The 17,025-nt window shown below is 31.9% G+C and overlaps 1 protein-coding gene across 1 annotated transcript in view; it reads right to left on the reverse strand.

Annotated features, from left to right (window-relative positions):
- EXOC5 (exocyst complex component 5) overlaps positions 1 to 17,025 on the reverse strand; it is a 38,759-nt gene that overhangs the window by 5,209 nt on the left and 16,525 nt on the right. Inside the window, exons 8-17 of the mRNA XM_016156115.2 lie at positions 16,748 to 16,792; positions 16,505 to 16,645; positions 15,393 to 15,475; positions 14,173 to 14,382; positions 12,752 to 12,899; positions 9,652 to 9,760; positions 6,159 to 6,279; positions 4,014 to 4,100; positions 831 to 939; positions 420 to 635 (exon numbers count right to left, since the gene is read on the reverse strand). Of these exons, the coding sequence (XP_016011601.2) occupies positions 420 to 635; positions 831 to 939; positions 4,014 to 4,100; positions 6,159 to 6,279; positions 9,652 to 9,760; positions 12,752 to 12,899; positions 14,173 to 14,382; positions 15,393 to 15,475; positions 16,505 to 16,645; positions 16,748 to 16,792 (1,269 nt within the window). The remainder of the gene's footprint in view (positions 1 to 419; positions 636 to 830; positions 940 to 4,013; positions 4,101 to 6,158; positions 6,280 to 9,651; positions 9,761 to 12,751; positions 12,900 to 14,172; positions 14,383 to 15,392; positions 15,476 to 16,504; positions 16,646 to 16,747; positions 16,793 to 17,025) is intronic.

The raw sequence follows: 17,025 nt of genomic DNA on the forward strand, positions 1-17,025 counted from the left end.
GTCAATTTTCTTCGATAGTAACTGCCATTTATACTTTTGTGGAGTAGAACTAATTACCATTAATTTAGCACTTTTCTTAAATAATTTAAACCTTAAGGAAAAGTGATTTCAGAGATCTCTGAAGAATCATGAACATATTTTACAGATGAGTAACATATGTAGCATTAGTGATGCAAGTCAACAAGGTCATTTGAACTGCCAAACTGAAATATGACCTTGTCTAAAATAATGCACAAAGTAAAAATGTGTTAATACTAAAAATATGATTAGAACAATACTTTTTTCAGTTAAGAAATATTTCTCACTACAATATCACGAGTTATAAACTTTTCATTAATGATTATAAATCGGTACAGATTTTTGAAGTCTGACTTATGTTCTTGAGCCTATTTACAAGTTTGATATTTGTGAATACATACCTTGAAGTCTTTGGCACACTTCCTATATTCAGCTACATCACAAATTGCTAACATGCCACCCATACAACTGTAGGAATATTGTTGGAGATGCTCATAAATAAGTCGATGAAAACGTACTCCAAGTTCCATCAAAACTGTATCTACATTCTTCCCATCCATGGAATTTTTTATCTTTTCCACTTGTTTTCTTACATAGGCACAGACTTTAACACAGGCCTGTAAAATTTTTTTTATACTTATTACAAAGAAATATGTATCAGCTTAGCTAAGGAGAAAATACATATAGTTTCTCATTAATCTCTAAGTATAAAAGAAAAAACTAAAAGCACAGTAAGATACACCAATGAAAATGTTAACAAAAATAATAACAAAGCAGATATTCTTAGTAGCATATCAAATCATTTTACTCACATTAGTATACTGAATCAGAACATTGTTTTCATCTTCTGGCTTAAAATCTGTTTTCTTTTGTTCTGCAGCCAAGATATGCTTCATCTGTCCAATCATACAATTTAATGTCCTAGAGATTGAGAACACTATATATTTGATCCATTTAATTTATTTATAGTATTTACACTAAAAGTATTTAATTTCATATCACCGTAAAACTATTTTACTATTGACAGACTTTAGATTTTAGAAAAAGTAAATTCTAGGTCTTAATGTCAATGAACTCTTGGTTTTATTAGCGTCCTGCTTAAAACACAGGGCAAAGATTCATTTGCCCAATATTTTATTTAAATCTTAAAAATATTTTAAGCCTGTCACTAATTTATTTCTTTACATATACATATAAAGAATGCTTAGTGGGGAAGATAGAGGGCTTCAGAAGAATGGCTGAAGTTTGAAAGAACAGGTGAGAAGGACATGAGTTTCACAGTCTCAGGACAAGCAGGAGACTGGAGACAAGTGAGTGGTATAGAAGACTCAGCTGAGAAATGACAGCATGAGTTTGTAACAGCGCCAATAATGTTTGAGTTGTGTGATATTCTCCAACAGCAATCATCCGCCCAGTTATGGGAAAAAAATAGACTGCACTAATCCAGAGTTTAGGATCTGTAAGACAGTTATAGTTAAAGAAAATGGATTTTAAAGGTAATTATGAAAGAATAATTCAAAAGATGGATCAAGCAATCTAATCAATAAAGTAAAGCTAGAAAAAGGATAACAGACAGATTGGCAAAAAATGAAGATATTAAGGGCTAGAGTTCCTGCTGAGGTAAGAAAGCGGGTATATGTAATTGGAAGAGGAAGTTGTGGGCATTAAGTAAAATATTCAGGTTCAAGGTTTTTGTTACCAATGATAACAAGGTCTAACAGGGATGAAAGTAGGCAGCTCAAGTTGAGATGATCAAGAAAATGAATGGCTCACACACATGGCAAGTGGAAATAATCTAAGACTCAAGATTAAAAGAAAAACTATGAGACAGATTCCCAAATCTTCAATAAATGTAAGAAACTGACATAAATGATTGAGCAAGAACAGCCATAAGAAAGGGAAGATGATGTGGGCTTCAAAAGCAAATGGATTCTGGCTTAATCGTAGACAAATATTGGTCTGAAAATATCAGCAAGGATGCAAGTGAATGCTGAGCTCACCTCTGGCCTCCCTGTACATGGGTAAAGGAGAATTAGAAGTTCACAATCAAAGACCACCACAGACCACTGTGCTTTCAACGGATAACGCAAGACTCTGAAACTAAGACTTATATGGAAAGATGGAAAAAGACAACAAGGAATTATGTATTCCTACACTTTTGAAGGCTTAACATATTTAATCTCCCCACCTCACAAATATAATTTTCAGGTGTTCTGAGGCAAAGCAAGAAGAAACAACTTAACATGAGGAATTTAGGTTAGGAAAATACATACTTTTTGAAGTGGTAATTATAATATATATAATGTATACATTTACATTATTATTTTATTAAAGAAGTTCTGTGTATGTATAATCTCATGTGGTTCTGAATAAAAAGAGAGAGAGAGAGACCAGTTTTAGGATTCTTCTAAGCATTTAATTCTTCAGTAAACTAGTCTCAGGAATTAATTCTGTAACAACCTTATTTTTTCCAGTTTTAGTCGGCAGTTTTATTTTCCTTTTCCTTATTATCACATACTCAATGGTAGTTCTTCATCTTAGCGAGAAGATAATTGGGAGATGAGTTGTAAGTCTGTCACTACTAATAAAGTAAAATTATTTATTTTTATAAATTAGAGTGAATTCCAAGTTATCTTTATAAAAACACAGTAACAACTTGCATTCAAATATGCTTTCTTAATAGAAGAGAAAGGAATAGAATTACAGTCAATAAAAAACATGCCCAAACCTAGCAGCATGGGCTTTAGAATTTGAGGTCCAGCTCTACCACTATTAACTGTGTTATCTTGAGTGAATTACTTAATTTCTTTAAGCCTCATTTCCTCATCTGTAAAACGGAAAGATTCTTCCTACCTAATAAATAAAATACAGGTAGAAGATCTGCACTGTGCCTGCCACATAGCAAATACTTGATACATGGTACCTATTATCATCATCAATAAATATATGCCCATTATAATCTCAAAAAACAAACAAAAAAAACCCCAGCAACTATTGCTCTACACTATGAATAGGTAATTAATTACAATAAACATCACAAAAATTTTTTGAATGCAGGGTCTGCATTCACTTAATGGAAGTTACCTTTAGAAAATTTAAAACATTTCAGATAGGAGCTTGAAAAATGTAAATAAAAATAAAATCCTCTATGTTAAATAGCATTTTTAATGAGTGTGGAGTGTGTGTGTAAGTGTGTTTAGGAGCTGGCAGTGGGTGGAGGGAGTTACGAAAATAGTTTTTGACTGAATCTCTTTTAAAAGTAAATCTAAACACACTGAGTTCAAGAAACATACTGATTTGCGACAACATGGATGGAACTTGAGATAATCATGCTAAGTGTAATAAGCCAGACAGAAAAAGTTGAAAATCACATGATCACTTATATGTGAGATATAAAACTAAAAGCAAAAAAGGAACAGGACAAACAAACAGAGACTCATGGACATGGACTATAGACTAGTCGTTACCAGAAAGTAAGAGGTGAGGGAGGAGGGGGAGGTAGATGGGATAAAGGGGGTCAAATATAGGGGAGTAAGGAGAGAGTGAAATGGGTAAAGGGGATCAGATATATGGTAGCTGAAGGAAACTGGACTTTGGGTGGTAAACACATAACAGAATATACAGATGTTAAATGATAATGTACACCTGAAAATTATATAATTGTATTAATCAACGTTACCCAATAAACTTAATTAAAAAATAAAAAATTAAAAAATGAAATAAATGTCATTTTACAGGCTTTTAGCCCTACTACATTTAAAAAAAAGAAAGCAAGAAAAAAAGAAACATACTGAGTTCAAGAAATAATAAGCTTGAGAATCCAATAAAAATATCATTCTAATAAGGATGAAGGCAACATGTAAAAATAAAGTCAAATGTTATAGTAAGATAGTGAAATTAAGATAGAATTTCTTCTCTGAAAACTAGTTTTATGCTACTATAATGTTTTCACAATTTTTACAAATGTTAGAGAAAAAGTAAAACTAATAACTTGCCTATCAATGCCAGTATCCAATTTCATCTCCATTTGTTCAATTATTTCTTTTTTCTTCTGAAGGCATTCAGATAACTTAGGAGAAGAGCTATTGAATGTTTGAAAAAAATAAATCACGTTAGTAGCCTTACAATTCTACAAGTTTTTCATATGCATGTGTACTGCTATATATTTATAAACATAAACATATACATTATTTTAATATGCTCACAAATCCAAAAAGCACATAAGTAGTAAAGTAATTACAGGTAACCTTGAACAACATGGGTTTGAACTCCATGGGTCCACTTACATGTGGATTTTTTTCAATAAATACTGTGAATGTACTTTCTCTTCCTTATGATTTTCTTAATAACATTTTCTTTTCTCTAGCTTTGTGGCCACCTGACCCTACCTGGCCATTTTCTGCTCGAATGAGTTTATTGCTGACTGCCTCCTGCCCCCAACCCTCCAGCTAACATTAGTTTTCTCATAGCTTGCCAACCAATCAATGTTCTTCATTATATCTGTAGCTGTGTAGGAATGACAAGACTGTATAAAACTGCCCATTATATTACAATCGGGGCTCAGCCTTTGGATATCCACTGAGCCAGTGCCAGCATCAATAAACACTGCTTCCAGAATATAGCCTCAGTGTCCCATCTCTCTGTTCGAGAATCTCACAACAGTTTACTCTATTGTAAGAATGCAGTATATAGTACATATAAAATAGTCTACGGCCATGCTACCCTGAACAAGCCCAATCCCATCTGATGTGTGATCTCAGAAGCTAAGCAAGGTTGAGCCTGGTTAGTACTTGAATGGGAGACCACCTAGGAAGACTAGGTGCTGCAAGTGTAAAAAATAAAAAAATAAGGGATTGTAAGTTGACAAGGTCCTTGCAATCTGTGAGGTCAACCAAAGGTTGCCTCGCCTAAAAATAAAAACAATAAAAAATAAAAATAAATAATACATATAAAATATAAAATATGTCTTAATCTACTATTTATCTTATCAGTAAGACTTCCAGTCAACCGTAGGCTATTAGTTAAGTTTTTCGGTTATCAAAAGTTTGACACGTTTTCGACTGCAGAGGCAAGGGGGATTGGTGTCCCTAACTTCTGCATTAATCAAGGGTCAACTGTATTTAGTATTCACTATGCCCAATTCATTATAATAGTCACAATAGGAAAACTTAACCAGTTAACAGTGAAGGAAGAGGAAGATTTAGATCTGTTACTTTCATCTCAGAGGAGACATCCCTAAGAATATAAAAATGTGATTTTGAAATTTTGAAATTATTTGGTTTCCTTTTTAATTAAATATCTTGTATAACAACAGGCAAAGTCAGGGACTATCACCAGAGTCTTAAGAATATAGTAAGTTATATTCATTAAAATTTGGAGACTAAAAGCTACTCCCATCGTATTTAGCTTTCCTACATTAAAAACAATGAAAACTTGACAATCATATTTGCCTTCTGAATGCTACCTAAATATCAAAACACTATTATATTAAGGAATATGCAAGTCTAACAGTTATGTGAATTCTTTGTTATGCAGCATGATAATTCTTTAAAAAGTAAATTTCCTTTCAAAGTATGATTCACAGATCACAAGTGATCTTTCATCTTTGAGATTGTTTCTGGACTGATTTCTTAGCATATCAATGTTTATAACAAAATGTCTAGAATTTTATCTTTACATGAAAATTTCTCTTTAATAATAGTACTACACAATTTTATAAAACATGTTAACAAATACACTACCTTATTTAATGCTCATGTGCTTTAAAAGTTCACATAAATTGATAGGAAGATATAAACCAAACTTTACTTAATGCCTCATCAAAATCTGTCCTATTAATCTCATAAAATTTGTGTTATATGTCTTTTTATTATAACAAGTTGATACAAGCCCAAGGTCCTCTTTCACATCGGATATAGGTTGATGACAGATTCAGTCTTTTCAAATAAACCAAAATTAATACCAGAGTAGGAAGAGAAAACAGGAAGGCAAGAAAGAAGAAAAAGGACTTTTACTTTTTATTTCATACTTTCCTGTCCTATTTGATATTTTTATGAATATGTATTCTTTTAAATTTTAACAAAAATATATGTAGAATATTACAATATTCATTGCAATACCAATGGAAATCAGACACTAACCTTATTAGTGGCATAAGGTGATCATTAAACTGCTTGTCAAAAAGATGAAAAATAGTATTGGCCTGTTGCACAACATCCAAAAAATAGAGATTTGCATTCCTAGAATCTGAAGAAGGAATTCCTAAAATTAGAAGGCATATGGATGTTAGAATCATACTTTAAAAAGTTCATCTTGGCAACAGAAAAAATGTGGTTTTAAACTACAACATGCTGCTTTAATAAATCAGCAATAATTTTTGTGGACAGAGAAGTAAAATTAAGCTTGTTAACAATGTCATAAAATTCACCCAAAGTTTTTATGCCCAAACTTTCACCAGCTACTTAGTCTTTGGAATTTTCTGAGATAAACCGAAAACAAAAAAAAAAATCAAATGAATCATCTTGAACTATACCTTCTCCTTCCTTTTCCCACTCTCTTGTGCCCAATGATTCACTTGAGCCATGAATACACTTCACCATTTTTCTTATAGCCAGGCCTCTTTATCTCTGATAACAGTTAAAATAATTTTCTTATTAGCTTCCTGGTTCAAATCTCTTTATATTTTATGCCATAGCAACATATTTAAACTTACACACTTCACTCACCATGTTCTCTACTATTGCCTCAAAAATATAAAGTATCCTCACAGTCTACAGAATAAACTCTTGATTTTCAGCATAGTATTCAAGCCACTCAACATTCTGACCCCCCAAAAGACAGCTGACCTTTCCAGAATTCAATATCCTCTTTTTTGTAAAAGAGTAATAAATAAACTCTAAGGTCCTTTCTCACTCTAGATATTTATGTGTCTAGCTAAAATTAAAAGGACTAGGAAAAATATACATGGCAAATGAGAAAATAAAAATTTAATATCTAGAGAGTTCTTCACAGGATAATTTTTCTCAAAGTTTTCAAAATGAAAAACAAAGGTGTTTTATTTTCTCACAAAAGACAAAATCACCAATTGGTACAAAAAAGAAGTCTCCAACACAAATTTATAAGATAAAAAATAAAATCAATATACATGTAGAAAATACTAATCCTTGCTATTAATGAAAGTCTAGAAAATTAAGGCAATATTTATGCATATTTTAACCACTAAATTATTAAATTCTTAAAAGAATATTCAACAATGTGCAGAAAAACTGGTGCAGTCATAAAGGCCAGTAGCAGTGTAAATTAGTAGGGGGAACACCTATTAGGAAAAGTTTATATGTACAGAAATTTTTTAAATGTGTAACATACTTTGAGCTGATCGTTTTACTTTTGAGATTTTAACCAAAGAAAATAATTCAAAATAAGAAAACATTTAAGCTCTACAATGTTCATTGTAACATTATTTATATTACTAAATTGCCAAAAAGATCCAATATGTCTAATAATAGGGATGGTTAACTTTACAATATACATGTATGACAAAACTTTATGCAATCACTAAAAATAATAGCATAAGTACTAACTAAATAGATGCTGGGAAAATATTCATGAATATAAGGGACATTCTTATCCTACCAGGAAATTTTCTAATGTTTTCCAAATTGTGAATGCTGCTATTAAGAAGAAGATGCTAGGTTTCCAGACTAACTAAATAACAAATTTTTCATACCACATAAAATTCAAATTAATGTACTTTTTTCATTATCTCTTTTAATTTTCACAACTTTGAAGTATTATCTTCTCAATATAAACTGCCATATCTTTAAGTCATTTGCAAATGACAAATGTTAAATGCTTGATTGTAAGACTGCTGCAATTAAGAAACAAAAAAGAGAGGATACAAAGCTTATCTACATCCAGAGAGCAGCAATATAAAAAAAAATTGGGTAAGAATAAACCACAAGATTACTAAATATAACTTTGCTCAATGTTAGAAACTTTATGGAATGATGTTATGTACAGTCAATAAATATTTTCTGAGCATCTGCTATGTGCTTTCTAGGTGCTAGACTATACTGGTGAATAAGACAGGTAAGATTTCTACCTACAAGAGATTATATGCTGTTCTCTACTTAAAATATTTTTTCTCCAAATATTCAGTTTACTCCTTCACTCTCTTGGTTGATATCTCCTGAGAGGCCTTTTCTGACCATCCTTTCTAAAAAAGCCCTCCACCCTTCAACTTCCCATCCCACCTCACAATTACCACTCTCTATCTTATTAATTTTGTTTTTCTTCCTAGTCATTTGTCTATCTATTCCACAAGAATGTAAGCTCCATGAATGCAGGAGTAGGCACATTTTAAGTACATGCTGAATGAATCAATTTTGGTGAGTAGTGGCAGACATTAACAGATGAAAATTTCACTGTGATGAGTGCCATGAAAAAAGTTAATCTCAAGACAAAATAATGAGTAACAAGCTGGAAGAGGAAGGCTATCTAAGCAGGGGTGATCAATAAAGGCCTCTCTGAGAAGGTGATATCTTAGCTGAGATAAGAAGGTTGAAAAGCCAGACACGAGATGAACTGAAGGAAAAGGATTTTGGGGATGGGGAAACACCATGTGCCAAAAGCCTGAGTGAAGAAAAAGAATGAAGGCCAGACAGAGTACCTGGGGTAGTGAGGGGAAATACAATAGGAGATGAGGATGACTACTTAAGAGTAGACCAGCTCAAAAGCCATGCCTATGTAGAGGTTGTTGCTGTTTTCCCTCTCAGAGTAACAAGAAGCCAGTAAAGGGTCTTAAACAAGAAAACAATAATCAAACTGACTGTTTCACGGAGTCAGTAATTTGGAGAAGAAAGAATGTACACAAGGAAATTAGTTAAGAGTGAACAGAGATGGTGTTTAAATTAGAGCAGCATCAGTAAGGATGGAAAAAAAGTAGATGAATTTGAGTTACATTTGGAAGTATATGTTAGGATTAATAAAAAGGAAGAATTATGGCAACTCCTGGGTTTAGGACTTGAGCAACCAGTAGGTAAACAGTAATGCCTTTTAAAGACATAGGGAAGAATGGGAAAGGGACAGGTTTAGGTGAAAGAGTTTCGTTTGGGATTTGTTAAATTTGAGATGCATACTGAACAGGTGGAAAGGTTACCAGGTTAGTGGGACCAGAATTTAGGGAAGAAGTCAATAATATCCTATTAATACCAGTAAACCCAAAAGACTAAAAGCAAAAGAAAAATTTTGCATGAATCTATTCTTTCCCAGACTTATTTTAAAATATATTTTTTTTCATTACTCAATTACCTCAACCAGAATTGCTATCACCTTAATTTTTCTTCCTTGACATAACCTATAGCACTGTATGGCATTCTGCCATATACCACAGGGACTGATGCAGCTTACCCTGCCCTGCTCAGTATGATAAACCATATGAGAGAAACTGTGTCTCTGTATGGCTTCCAGCACCTGACAAATCCTTCCATTATAGAGGCTCAAACAGTATTATTCATTGCATTGAATTAAATTTGACATACAGAGTTAAATATATACAAAACAACATTAAACATAGTTTAACCAAACCGGGTTAAATGATTTAATACCAATGATAACACAAATAAATATACTTACCAGCAAGTCCTGTTTCCAAAGCATAATCAATATGCTCAATACATAAAAATTCCACAAGAATGGTAAAAATTCTAAAGGCATTCCTTGGTAGGTCAGAAGGATCAGAGAGCTTTAAAAACAGAAACCAAATATATCAATCCTCAAGTTTACCTTTAAAAAGGGAACCTTTTTATTTTTATTTTTTTTAGCAATTGATGTTGTATAAAACTAGTCATTATTCAGGTATCAAAATGATAACTTACACAACTCTTCTTCCCCACCCCTAAAGCTTCTTTCATGTACATACAATGCTCAACAACTCTCCTGCCTTAGACTAGATCTATGTTTTTCCTACCTAGATTGTAATCCATTAGTGGATTGTGAAAAGAGAGTAAGGAGAGAGAGAGAATACAAAATAAAGTATAATGTACACAGTAAAATCAAATATGATTTCATGAAATACATATACACACAAATACATATAACAAAAGTATACAGAACTGCAATGTAAAATGAATTGCTATTACGGGTCATGGTCAAGTAAGTCTGAGAGCCACCAACTGAATAAAGCATATTCTAGCAAAACTCACAACAAAAAGTATTTTTTTTTTTTTATTGGGGGATAGGAATGAGAAAATCAATAAACAGATGCACTATAAAATATGACAGACTCAAATCCCAGCTTTATCACTTTCTGGTTGAGTGAACCTCTCAAATGTTATTTAACCCTACCATGCCTCAATTTCTTCATCTTTAAGGAGGGAATAGTATGAATAGTACTTACATCCTAGTCTTAAAGTGAGAATAGGAAAATGCATGTAAAAAAAGTACTTTAGTACTTTTAGCAGTGTTTGGCACATAGTAAGCCCAATGTTCATTTTGATGTTGATTCCACTACTGACTCAGCAAAAGAATTATTAGTAGTCATGCTGAGAAAATAAAATCCCTCTTAACTTGTTAATTTGAAATTTACCTCTTAGCTTCTTATAACTGCTTCCTATATTATTTATCAATTGATTGTTGCCTATCTGTAGTCTCCATTCATGCATCCTGAGTAATGCTTATTATCTGATATATATAGTTAAGAGTTGAAGTGTATAACCCATCTTAAATCTGCTAAATTTCCACTGATTATAAATACTGATTTGGTATTGCTCAATTCCCCCCCTTATCTTCTTAATGCCACCCCAATCTTTAGCCTTCATCAGGCTCTACCACAACTCTCCCCTCCCCTCTTTGCTCACAGATGCTCAACAGATGCCCTTAACAAGCAATAAATAGAGAACAATAAAAAAAAAAATTTAAATGCACATGAAAAAACAAAGAATAGGTATGAATGGTAAATAAACATGTGCAAAGATGCTCAACATCATTAGTCATTAGGAAATGCACACTAAAACCATAATGAGGTATCACTATATACCCTATTCAATTATCTAAAATTAAAAAGACTGATCATATTAAATGTGGAGATCTTGTGGAGTTAATGGAATAGTCACACACTGCTGGTAGGAATGTCAAAAGAAACAACTTTGGAAAACAAGCAGTTTCTTAAAAAGAAATATATCATCACTACTATTACATTGCTACTAAGTATATACCCAAGAGAAATGAATGCACTGTCTACTTAAAGACATATAAATGAATGTTCATAGCAACTTCATTCGTAATAGTCAAACACTGGAACCAATCTAAATGTACATCAATAGAAAACAAATTGTGGTAATTCAACTGATGAAATACTACTCAGCAATAAAAAGGAACATGCTCATTAATACATATGCCAACATGGATGAATCTTAAAATAATTATGCTTCAGGTAAAGAAGCCAGAAACACATGTACATACTATATTATAATCCTATTTATTAAAAAATTCTAGAAAATTAATCAACTTCTTGGAGACATCCCATTTAGCTTTTAAGACTTAGTCCTCAAATGTCTTCTTTTTAAAAACTAATTTATAGAAACATAAAGTAGATCAATGGTTGCCTAAGGACAGAAGCAAGAGGAAAAGAAAGAGGGATTATAAAAGAGTAAAAGAAAAATTTGGAAAATGATGAATCTATTCATTATCTTGACTGCAGTTACAGTTTTACAAATGTACATATAATTTATCAAAGTTACCAAGTTGTGCAGTTTAAATATATGCAGTTTTCTGAATCCCAATTATATGATGAAATAGTTTTTTAAAAAAGGAAAAAACACCAATTTGTTTGTTCATTACACTGCCCTTTCTAATATTCTTTAAAGCTGCCATCATTATCTACAAAGTCAAGCCCAAATTTCTATGCAGGGTACACAGAGTTTTTGTCTACCTTGTCAACCTCCTCTCTATTATTCTTCTTCTCATGTACATTTTTAATGCAAGCATTTCATGCAACATGACTGATCTTTGTATACATCTTTGTACATGTACTATTCTCTCTGCCTGAAAAAGCCTACCAGAATGGTCTTCTTGAAAACCCTATTTACCTTTCAAGACCCAGGCTTCAGATGTCCCTTCTTTTTGAAACCTCTCCTGATATTCTTCCTCAATTCCTTAACGAAGCAAAGCTGGTTGCTTCCTCGTTGGTCCCAACAGTGTATACCTACCTACTCTGCACTAATTCTTTACATGTATACCTTGTTCTCCACACTATTCTAAGGTGGTGTATATGTCTAAACTTTATATCATCGGCATCTAACATGGCAGCTAGTACAAAGTAAACACAATAATGTTTGCTGAATCAGACTGCACTGAATTGAACTGAATTTCAATCTTGTAACTTCCCAGACAGAAGGTCATGACCTAGAGCTAGTTGCAATGAGTCAAACGATACAATGTTGACATCTTCATGTTAGATGATTTGAGGCTTTAGAAATATTCTAACATATTTACAGCACTCGGAAAAGTAAAGATATTACTGTACCAAATACAAACATCATCTACCCAGATATGCCATACTGTAACATTTTTACAAATGTACCTCTAAATAATTTTAAAATTCTGTTCTCTAAAGCAAAATCTCTATATTTTTATTATAAAAAATAGTTGTTCCTAAGCAGAGAGATTTATATCTCAGTATAAATAAGGCAAAACTTAAAATATATATATGTAAATAAAATAAATTTACAATTACCCTATGACATCTTTCAAAGGCTTGTTTGGTTTCTTGTAAAAGATTAACCACCACTTCTTGGGATAGGAAGGTTTCTCCATGAGTATCGATACTCAGCCCCAATGGTAAGTTGGTACGTTGTCTAATTCTCTCTTTCAAATCTTGAATACTAGTGCATCATATTGACAAATAAAAAAAGAATACTTAATATATATTTCAATTTTGAGTACTCTCAATCTTAGTATACATCAACAAAGAAAAATGGACCAATAGCCAGGATACCTAAAAGTTCTAATTCTAATAATTAGTTCTGTAAAGTGAAGCAAGCCTTAAATCTCTACATAGAAGACTTTCATCAGAAAAAATAGGAAATTTAGAGTTATGACCACTGAAGTCTCTTTCAGCTATATGATTCTGACTCAACAGCCAAAAACTCCTTGTTTGGTTTCATAGGAAGTGGGCTATTCCAAATAAGTTAAGATTTCAGATAACTAAATGGTCCCGCTTAAAATAAACTTTAAAATTTTAATATTTTTAAAATACATTTAACCATTTAAGCATACTGTTCATTTCTTCATCATTGTTAAACAAGATGTATTAAACATAATTTAGCTTTTCTTAATGACTAAGGGTCACTTTGAACATTTATTATATGATGGCATCATTAGAAAGTTAGTTGATTTTTGCTCCTAGAATATATAGCTCCACATTACTGTGAACTACTTTTAAGAAAATATATTATGATAGTTCTTTAGTATTTCTCTTCCTTTATTTGCTACTGCCTTTCAGATATCACTTTTTATTCTTCATTATAACCTCTCTCTGATCATTATTTAATATATGACAAACTGAGAAATAAGAAACTGATTTGGGTGTATATGTATGTGTACTCTGGACCCTGATTGCATGGTTCCACTGAAGTCATTTTGCCTCTTCCTGGTATCAACTGGGTTCCAGATAGTTGAGATCTGGATTACTGAGGTGTCACCAATTCTTACAGCATATAACTTTCTTCTAGTATGTAAATAATCACAAATTTTAAGGTATTAATTAAATAATTTTATGCACAAGTCATTGAAAAACTCAGGGTACTTAAACTGTGAACTATTTGCTGTTTTTTTCCACACCTGCAACAATCAACAAAAAAATGATGTGCTCCCTAGTTAATAATCTGGAATAATTTACTGAGTCTGAAAATATTTAAAAAACTATAGAACTCTTTATAGTTCTATAGTTCTGCTTTACATTTTAATCATGTTATGTTAGGTCATTTCAACACGTAGTTTAAGAAACAGGATTTGATCAATGGCATACATAAACTTGATTTAAAAAGTTCTTCCTAGAAAATTGCAATGACTGTCAATATTTGGCAAGTTTGTCAAAATGTAATAAAGTTCTTAACATCTTCAGTTCTAACTATAATATTTAATAGAAACACTCACCCTCCTGTGCCAATGGATCTCTTCTGATGGTTTTTTGAATCATAATAGCGCTGTAGGATCATAGCACTTCTGCTTTTCAAATATCCAGTCTCCACCTCAATATAGTTCTCCAAATAGGAAATGAAAATGGATTTGATAAGCTTAGACAAGAAAGTCTGTTTATCAGTACCTAAGTTAAACTCCATCAATTTGCTGGAAAGATTTGTGGTTCTTTTCATGGAAAAGGAGGAAAAAAAAATTAATATATATTTTAGGTATAGTAACAATACTAAGGAATATATATTTTTACAATGTGATTTTAACAACTTAGGTTAAACCACCATTTCTTAAACCTTTTGAAAGTACTTAGGATGCAGATAGCAGCTGTTTAGTGTTATATATAAAGTAGAACGAATATCATGAACATCATTATGGTTTTGAAAACTGTCATAAACTCCTAGGGATGACCTAGAAGAGGAAACTAAGTCAATGAACCAGTGAAGAAATGACAACGAGTGGCAGAATGGCTTTAAGAATGCCCTAATGTCCTTCACAACATGACACCCAAGTCAGAATGCTGAGAGGTTTACTCTCTGATCATTCTCTTCTGACTTTGTCCATGTGGACTTTCCTCTAATTTTCTTTTTTCATTGTTGAAGATAGGCTTACAATGTTGCTGATATGAACTTTCAGATTATGGTTACTTTGAAAACCCTCCTCTCAAAATAATGACGCTGAAGAATACTAGCCATAGGGTTGGGTTAAAACTTCTTATGATATTTCTAACTGTAATACTGCCTTTTAGAAAAGAACAAAACAAATTCTCACACCAGACTTAAGGCTGAAATTATCATTTTTAAAGAATTTGTCACTTACTTTCTCAATTTCTAAAGTGTTAACTGCAGATGTTATTACACTAGTTCTTGGAGAAAATAATTAAAGAACAGGAACTAGCTTACGATTAAAATCAGAAATAAAATTCTCGACTGTAAACAAGGTAAACAAAGTTTTATGTTTCATCAAAGTACATTACTATAAAGTATATATCCAATTCCTTAAATTGATGTACTAACAATGCTGCTCTTGTATAATAGTCTATGGAGGCAAGTATTTAATGCTAAAAGGCATACTGCTATCTGACAAACTGTTATTCAGAAATACCTGAATACTTCCCCATTTTCCATTTACAAAAAAAAAAAAGAGAATCTGAGATGTTATTTTGTAATAATTAAAAAATATACCTTGTATATATATCATAGAGATTTTTGAGATACTGCTCTGCGTCAGACTTCCTACATTCTTCTAACTGGTCTTTCACAAAACTCTAAAAGAAAAAGAAGTTGAGATTCTGTCAAGTAAATATTAAATTACATAGTCAAGATTTTTTTCCCAAAATTACTCCACATTCTTAAACTGTTCTTACAAGGCAATGCAGAGAAAAACAGACCAATATTTAAAAATTTTTAAATAGGTTTTTAATTTTTACTGCTGTATTTACTTGTACATCTATATCAGTCTTAGGAATAGGTACTAAGAATTTCAAAATATCTTTTTTTCTTTTTTTTGAAAATGGCCTATCCTGGCTCATGAAATACATTTTTAAAAAACAACAAAAAAATCCCCAAAGAAACAAAACCTAAGGCTATATCAATATAGTCAACTCCTTAAAGAAGCATTTACCAAACTGTGGTCTGGGTAACTAACATAAGTGTCACTTTAGACGTTAACAGGCATTACTCTGTAATAGGGAAATGCCGTACATTACACTCCCACTTCTAGAGAACCACAATACATATTAGTACCTTTAAGAGATATTAAAAGTCCTGAATTGTGTTTTAAAAACACTTACTTAATGTTTCTTAATCCAGTGGTAAACATAATTTAAGAAATGTTGCCTTAAAGTATACTGCTATGGGAAGTAAGTTATAAATTAAATTCCTGGTTTGTTTTTTTTTCCATGTTAATGCCATATTATAAAAAATTCTATAGACTGAATTTGTAATTCTTGTTCAATTTCACAAATGCCATCTATTGGTCAAGGTAAAGATCAAATAAAAATAAAAATCTGAGGCTACCCTATTACAACCTATTACTGTCACTACTACCACTGTCACACAAAATTCAAGTGTGTGCTCTGATAACACTTCGTGATTAGCATATTCTTTTCCTGGTGAACAGGAAAACATTTTTTAAAAAGCACAACATTGTCATCCCTTTCCCTTTCACGGAGTAAGCAGACTACTATTTCTATGGTCATTACTTAAGTAAACTAATTTTTAAAAAACTTTTAAAACATAGAGAAAAAAAGATCACATATTGCTTTAAAAACTACTTAGTGATTATTTAAAATTACCTGTAATTTAATTTCAAATACGTTTTGAATAAGTTTAGCCAGTACTGTTTCTGGATTACTAAAAATATCTCCAACTTGTTTGTTCACCCGTTGACAGAGTATTGCCGCATCTTCAAATATGTCATTTCTCAAGTAAGCACCCTAAATAGCAGAGGCATTTTACATAATGAATATATAATTTTAAATGTTTTTAAACACAAATTAGCATAAAATAAAATCCAATGAAGTGTACTGTTATGTTACCTCCTGGCACTGCTTTATATAAACATCAACACAATGGGAATAACCCTATAAAGAAGAAAGAAATACATTATCACTGTTTTGGTTAAATTATAATATCAATGAGAGATATTATATGTAATAAAGCTATGTTTTTGTCCCAATGAATGGCTAACAGTTCTTTTTTTTTTTTTTTAACACCTACACCACCTGGTATACCTAGGTGGTCTCCCATTCAAGTACTAACTAAGCCCAACCCTACCTAGCATCCAAGATCAGAGGAGACTGGGCACGTTCAAGGT

Source organism: Rousettus aegyptiacus, unplaced genomic scaffold, assembly GCF_014176215.1.
Source record: "Rousettus aegyptiacus isolate mRouAeg1 unplaced genomic scaffold, mRouAeg1.p scaffold_m13_p_3, whole genome shotgun sequence".
Classification (NCBI taxonomy): Eukaryota; Metazoa; Chordata; class Mammalia; order Chiroptera; family Pteropodidae; genus Rousettus; species Rousettus aegyptiacus.